At 39.9% G+C, this 7,843-nt stretch overlaps 1 protein-coding gene across 5 annotated transcripts; it reads left to right on the top strand.

Moving 5' to 3' along the window:
• Window positions 1-933: 933 nt before the first annotated feature.
• Window positions 934-6,924, top strand: Epgn (epithelial mitogen). Of its 5 annotated transcripts, none has more exons than XM_055596415.1 (5): window positions 934-1,063; window positions 1,551-1,643; window positions 4,305-4,425; window positions 5,411-5,563; window positions 6,870-6,924. In XM_055596415.1, the coding sequence occupies exons 1-5, from the start codon at window positions 934-936 to the stop codon at window positions 6,922-6,924; spliced, it is 552 nt and encodes a 183-aa protein (XP_055452390.1). The 5 variants fall into 5 exon arrangements, with proteins under 5 accessions (XP_055452390.1, XP_055452408.1, XP_055452398.1 ...); XM_055596433.1 differs by having other exon boundaries at window positions 1,021-1,063; window positions 1,551-1,616; window positions 5,411-5,437; XM_055596423.1 differs by having other exon boundaries at window positions 1,021-1,063; window positions 5,411-5,437.
• Window positions 6,925-7,843: the final 919 nt, after the last annotated feature.

Raw genomic sequence — 7,843 nt, 5'->3', positions numbered from 1 at the left:
GCTTCAGCAAACCATATTCATAAATATTCAAAGTTATTTGGGGCAGGTGAAAATTTGCCAGTGACCCCTGAAGTTTATACAAAAAAGGCATGGGCATAATTATGTATTTTGACTTTTATAATCTTATTTTTAATCATTACTGATTGGGTCAACAGTGAAAAAACTTGAGTGCTGTATGAAATTATGACTAGCTGTCCATTAGATATATCCAAACTAGAGGCTACCTCAATGAAGAATCTAGGATGACTATTACCACCATACATAGCTTCAATATTATTAGTATACTGATTCTCTGCCACTTATCATGAGGCCAGATTTAAACACTGTTGATCCTAGAACTTGGCAGTCCATCCCATTTCTTCATAAAGCATGAAATGCCAGAATGACAGAAAGTTAAATGTTACAGTATTAGAAGCAATTTTACTTATCAAATTTTATCATAAGTAGAGCTAAGTAACAAAAACAAAAATGGAATACTATACATTCTTTTTACACAAATTGCATGCTTCTTTATAACCATATTACCAATTTTTTTTTTAATAAACATGCTTAGTACTTCATTCAGAGACTGTAACGAAAGGTAATGGGGGACTTTTACAGATCCTAACAGGTTACCTTGCCTGCTGGTTGTTTGCAGGTATATTGGCAGTGATCTTTCAGAGCACAGCCCGCTAGGAAAACTGTGGTTCGGCTCACAGCAGCCGGGACTTTTCTGCATTTGCATTAATTCTTGTTGTTTTAAGAACTTTTACACGCAGGATTGTGCCCACAGGTGACAGGAAACCAGTGTTTCGAGAGGAAACTTGATCACATCTCTAGATAATGCAGGTATTCTAATCAAGTGTGTGAGTGCCTGCAGGCTTCATGCTGCTGCCAGGAGCACATAGTTTTTGGATTGGTAAGAACTGCCAAATGACGCTTCATGAAATATAAATGGAAGAAAGGCTCAGAGTGTGCAATAAAAACCCTCCACCTAGCAGCCTAGGAGGAGCAGAGAAAGAAGTTCACCAGCTACAAGATATGGCCCTGGAGCTTCCAATTGGAGTCTGCCTCCTGTTCAAAGGTACGTGATTGCCTTTTTGTTTTGTTAACTTTGAACCACCATAAAGTGTAAAGATTTAGTTCCCTGAATTTGAGGTTGTTCCCAGCAATGAACAGAAAGAGCAATGTGTGGATCAACTGGCTTTTCATGGAACACATGCTCTTCTTTTTTCTCTTTTGAATTTCTTTTAAAAAGTCTTGAGTGCTTGCTTTTAGCAACTGAGGTGTGCTTGATAGCAGCTACTGTCCTACAGTAAGCTGTGTGTGGTGATCGGATTAGTATGTAAGAAAACTTTCTCCTAAGAATGAATGTATTTCAGTGTCCTGTAATTGTAATATTGTCCTGGGGACAGCTAAAAACCAGTCTGGAATTGCCCTTGTCAGGTTCTGGATTTCATCAAGCCAGAACAGAAAATGGGAGCCTCAGAATAAGAACCACTTTGAATCTGTTGTTTGTGCACAAAGGAGAAGGAGGCTCACGTGTGAAAGATGTTTTTACCCTTCCACAGCAATGACAGCGGCACTGACCGAAGAAGCAGAGGTGCCCACGATCCCCGCAAGCACAGCACAGCAGAGCAACTGGACAGCTAACGACACGGAAGGTAGCTCCCTTCCACTCTATTTCAAGGGACTTCTTTGAAACCTCTGACAGAAAACTGCATTGTGGTAGAGACAACAACTGGAAAGATTTCAACCGTTTATTAGATTATCAGCTATTTCAGAAAGATGACACTAAGTTGAAGTGACAGGGAGCTTTGCCAGCCAAGGGTTGCCTTTTTGAAAAGGAAGAGGTGAAACAAGGGTGAGAAAAAAACTCTGTGTCTTCGGTTACTCTCATGAATGAGAGAAGCCATGGGTTCCGCTGGGGTTCTGCTTGACTCCCAGTGACCCATTTGCACCCGGCATAATTGCATATGACTGACATGCTCCAGGAGAGACATTGCATTTTGATCCGTGACAGTAAGCTTAGCAGTCACAGAAATTACAGCTACAAGAAGCAGTGCTTTCCCTCATCTTTGGAAAGGTCTTTTCTTGTTGTTTACTGTCTCTTTAGCATATGCTGAATTTTCTTACCACCAGCCTTGTTATGATGGTGGTCATCTATTTATTTCCTGTACAGAAGCCTGTGCATATCACAGAGGCTTCTGGCTCCTTTAGCATGGTTTTGTTGCATAGCTTTCAAATTTATTTGAACTAGAGAGGAACTTGGAAAGTGCCTTGTCTGTCAAGATCTGTGTCTGAAAGACTATGGCTCTCTCACAGGCATCCCCTGATGTAAAAGCTATAGTTTGTGACCAGGACATAGAAAGTCCTTATCTTGATTTCAAGATCTAGCCAATAAAGGCAGATGAAGCCAAGTAGTTTGTTTCAAATACGAAAGAGAGCAATATCTAACTTTTATTCATTTTGCCAATAATTTTAAACACCTGACAACTATGCTGTACTTTGGTTTTTGAACATCAATTTGTAAAACAGAATGTGCAGAAAATTTAAAGACATGGTTTCAGCTCAGTGATGTCATAGTCATGTTTCTAGCACCTTCACTTTTTACCTTTTTCTCTCTCATATTGCTGAGCTGCAAATGAAATCTTCGACTGATGTAACAACAAAAAATGAGAAAAGAAAGGAGCAGCTATGCTCTATTTTTCCTTTGCTTTCTCCATGGAAAAATTTTGTATTTTTCTCTGGTTTTGTTGCAGTGCTAGGATGGACCCCAGGGCCTCTGCATGCTAAGCATCTGTCACTGTGCTGTACCTGGCCTTTTGCGTTTTAACCTAAAATATGCATCTTCTATCTTATAAATGTTTTAGTGAAGTTATAACTAACCTTATAGAATGAGTTATAACATTATAGAAAGAGAAGAATGAGTCTCTCTGGAGTGCCTTTTCTTTGCAAACGGTTTCCTTCAAATTCTCATGCTTTCTAGAAAATCCTTCTTTAGATTTGGTTACATGACCTTGGTTAATCTTGAAGTAAGAGGAACTTAACACAGCTTGAATGAGAAATTCTCAGTCTCCAAAATAATTCCTAAAGGGATAAATTATGTTTGAGATATCACAGTTAGCAAATTGAATGTCATTTTTTAAGTTCTGGTGTGTGTTCTCAAATCAAAGTGATATGGTGTCTTGCTGGTACCTTAGTATCTAAAGATTTATATATTTATATATATTTATATATTTTCACATCAAAGGGAATGTTTTGAGGTCTGTTTTTTCTCTAAAGACACTTACGTAGGATTCCCTAAGCCTCTGTAGGAATGTACATACAGTGTACCATGAGAGATGACTAATAATGAGGAGGCGTCCTTATTCACGCAATACACCACAATATGCCACTAATTCTGCTTTTAAAAGGTTTAAAAATGACAAGGATTCAATTATGAGGTTTCCCCTAAGAATCTTTCCCATTGCGTAAGCACCAAAGATGGTACCAATAGATGTTATGTCTGGCATGCCAGAACCAGTAGCATCCTGAAATTCAGACAATTTTCTAGAGCACCCAGTCCTGACATGGGTGTCCCCTGAGGAGGTTTCTGTAGTCATTTTTGCAGTGTTGGAACAAAAGAAAGAAAAGTATGTTTCCTCTCCCAACCCTTCATAGCTTTAAAGCCACCTCTCCACAATACCATTTAACCACGAAGATCTGGTGTTCCCATTAGTTGTGCCCACCTGAGCCCCCCACTGGTTCCCTCTTCTTCTATCCATCAGAGCAGTCCCTCTCTGGTCAGTCAATGGAAATGTCCTCGCTTTAATTAGCAGCTCCTGGCAGTTTGTAGAAGAGTGAAAGAAGGAGTTCTCTTTCTTTCCTCTAGAGAGGGAATAAACAGCTGTCTCATTATAGAGCAAAGTTTCATCCAAGTCTCCCCAGGTGCCACCCTGTCAGGGCAGGAGAGATGCAAAGTGATATGCTGCCTTTTGTTCTAATTAGCATTGGGTACAAGTCTGGGAAACATTGTTCAAAATTACCTCCTAAGCTAGAACCAATGCTGCCACCTTTTGACCAACTCATTGCCATGTCTTATTATGTAGCTTCTCAAGAATGGGACCATCATTAATCCACCTCCACCCTATAATTAATTAACAGTGTATGTAGAGACATGAAGGATAAAACACCTTCCACCTCCACCCCCCAAATCCACATTTCAAAGGTCAAAGTGCCTAAAATATTCTTAAAATAAAACGTCTCTTTACAGATATGCTGAACGTGTAATATGAAAGCAGGACACACTGAACTGTTAATTAATGTATCTCCTTTTTTTCTAGCTGACTACATAGAAGGACCTGTAGCTTTGAAGTTCTCCCACCCTTGTCTGGAAGACCATAATAGTTACTGCATTAACGGAGTGTGTGCATTCCACCATGAGCTGAAGAAAGCCATTTGCAGGTAACTGAAAAGAATTTAGCAAGTCTTAGAGACAGAAGAAGATGAAAGCTCTGTCTTGTCCAGGAAAAATAGTGCTTGTTAGCCATTCGATTTGCATTTCCGTGGTGAAGACTACTTCTCCTTCTCTCAGCATTCCTTAGTTATCTGTAGCTCTTTGTGTAAGCTTGAGACATCCTGACACCTTCCTCAGCCCTAGTCCACAGTAGCTTGTCTGTTGATGTTCTTGTTCATGTCATGTTTAAGTGGTCATGTTGGTGAGACCTCATGGGTGCTGCTTCTTCCATTTCTAGGAGGCTTAGTCTCACAGCAAATTCCAAGTTCCTCTTCAGTAGATGGGAAGGCAGAGGGAGGAGAGGAATGAGAGAAATGATGTAATTATGTCATAATCTCAAAAATAATTAAAAAAGAATAGGATGATGAAATGCCAAGAGAATGGGGGCAAATAGTGCTTGATCTAAATGTAACCGGCCATTGTGTTTGAATATGAAGAAGTCTTCTTCTTAAACTGCTTATCCATATTACTCAAAACTGTCGTTCCCAGGCCGTAGCATGCACAGAGCCTGGAGCTTGTAAGCAATGCTGCCTTTAATGTTCTACAACTCTTGAATCAGTAGCTGCAGCTCTAACAAGATGCAAAGGTGGCCCTGAACTTTCTCAGGTTTCCATGATGAGACAGACTGCCCCAAGAACATCTGTTCAGGAAGATGAAGTCCCGGAGCTGCCATGACTGCATTTTTAATTTAATTTCATTGGCCACTGACTTGCTCAACTTCTTGACCAGCACTCTGCCTTCCCTCCTAGCAATGAATGAGTATGTGAAGCCTCACTGGAGTGACTGTGGCCAACCTCAGGCTGTTCTGTTAATGGACTGGCTCCCATGCACCTCTGCAAATTTCTCTCTTTTCTCACTCTTTGAAATGCATCATCTGTTTGTACTTCTGTCACTGTAGGCTTTACAGGTGTGTATGCTCTTCTCTCTTTAAAGATGCTTCACTGGTTATACGGGAGAAAGGTGTGAGCATTTGACCCTAACCTCATATGCTGTGGATTCTTATGAAAAATACATTGCGATTGGGATTGGAGTCGGATTGTTGATGAGTGCTTTTCTTGCTGTCTTCTATTGCTACGTAAGAAAAAGGTATGGGAAAGACAAGCATTAAATTGGTTGCGAGTGTTCACTTGACAAATATTTACTGAGTCCCTGCTACTGCTATATGTGTCTGAAAAGACCCTTTGTAACATTTTTGGTGCCTTTTCATAAACCCAGGCAAGTGGTTGAAAAAAAAAAAAAACATCTGTTGCAATAGAACAGTGTGAATTTAAAGTTTCCTTTCTTGTTATCTATGTTTTTTTAAGTCAATGTTGTAAGTGGGAAGTGGAGAAAACCTCTAGGAGGCAGAGATTAAATCTATTTTTACTGATGATTATACATTTAGTGTCAACGATGCACAAATACTGTTGAGTAAAAAAGAACGTTAAGAAATGAGTATTCCATGAAAAAAAAATGTGTGACAAGGATGGGCTTTCTCCCTAGACATCAGAGAGAATTCTTTTCCAGCAAAACTCTTTACTGCTAAAATCCCAATATTAAGAAATTAATCTATGGACAACTTAACATTAGTTATGTATATGTCATATTATTTCTAGTTTCCCCACACTAGTTTTTGTTCCTTAAACCCACACATAAAAAAGTCAAGATTTAATGAGAGGCACATTAGGAACAAATATATGTCTCTGGTGGTACTTTTACTATTCTCATTTCAACAAAAATGACTACAATTCTGTGACCAAAATTAGACAAGTTTGTTTTGCTTAATAAATGCTTATGGAAGAATTAAATATGTGTTATATTAGCTTTGTGTTTGTCAAAGGGATGAAGAAGAATAATGAGAAGGAGGAGGAGTGGGGAAGATCCGTAGAAGATCTGGGTGTGGAAAGTCAGGTTCTCTAGAAGAAAAGTCTGAAATGGAGATGATTCTGAGTATGGTGGTGGTGTGATGGCATCTAAGAGAAAACCTGTAGTAAGCTAAGGAAAGCAAACAACACAGTCCAAAGCTGGTTACAGCTCCACTGAAGTCTTGGCCTGATCCCACAGGAAGAGAGAGAATGTGGATAACATCATAGACCCATCACAAAGAGGAGTCAATCTGGGCTTTAATATCCTGTATCAGTCCACCATGGGTCATGATGATCACAGCAGGGTAGGAATCGGGGGTCTTACAATCTTAGTAACCTGTTGGCAAGGCACATTGTTGGCTGTGGATAATCCTCTAGAGAAGGATGCTCCTGTGCATGGGTTACTTCCTGCTACTGAGAAAGACATCCACCAGTAGAAAACTGGCATCTAGGCAGAGCACTGAAAGCAACTGCTACTGCAGCACACTCATACGGGTAATCCATAACGATCAGCACAGACATCACTCTCATTGTTCTCTCTGTTTTAGGTGTCTAAGTCTGAAATCACCTTACACCATCTGCTCCGCAGGGAGACCATTGTGAGACCTCACAGGGCACATTCGTCAAGTCATTTGTCAAAAGCAATGGCGACTCCAATGGAGATCTTCAGCTGATTCAAAATGTGATGAAGCTAACTTGAAAATAATGGAGGTTTGGATCGCAATGCAATAATTCAACACTGGCTCTTAGCTTTGGCCATCTTTGGGTGCCATGGAAGCTACGTGACTGAGCTACAGTAACAGAAGCCAAGTTCACAACCCTACCTTGGGTTTGTTGTCGGGTGGTTCTTGTCACTGTAGGGAAACTTGTCTCATGCTTCTGACCATCTCAGATGTGAGTTTTCATCTTCATTGTCAAAGTAATTCCACTCCTGGGTTCCTCATGCACTCAACATTTTGGGTCAGCTGTTTCAACGCACCTAATTCCTTCTGTCCTCATGGTATTTCAGGGAATTTGGTATCAACTTTTAGATGAAACCAATGAATGGCTCCTTGAGTGAACCAAAAAATGCATTGAACCTAAACCACTGAGAGAAAGCAGAGTATTTAAGGCAAGCATAAATCATATCCTGCTTATGACAACACTTTGCAAATTTTATCTGTGGAGTTGGGAATCAGCAAGTCAATTCCTGAGAAATGAAAGTCACCTGGACAACCAGCCCAAAGGAGACAAAGCAGCTGTTTCTGAGTGGATTCTAAAACCTGTGTTGGGCTCATCTGTACCCTGCTGCTTTTGCTCATCATCTTCCTTTTGCTGGAATGCTCATTTGGTGCCCATCATTTCAAGTCCTAGAATTCACCTAGTGACTAAAAGCCTACAAATTGATCCCCAAATGGAAACTGAAAACAATACATAAGAGCAACAGCATGTGGAATGTTTATTATTTTTGATTGATTGATTGATTGATTAATATATATGCACATATGTAAAAATGGAATAATGGTAGAAATACTTATTTAGA

This window comes from Psammomys obesus, unplaced genomic scaffold (assembly GCF_907164565.1).
Source record: "Psammomys obesus unplaced genomic scaffold, mPsaObe1.curated_primary_1811, whole genome shotgun sequence".
NCBI classification, from domain to species: domain Eukaryota; kingdom Metazoa; phylum Chordata; class Mammalia; order Rodentia; family Muridae; genus Psammomys; species Psammomys obesus.
Note: the sequence above shows the minus strand (reverse complement) of the source record. Positions and strands in the feature narration are given on the sequence as shown.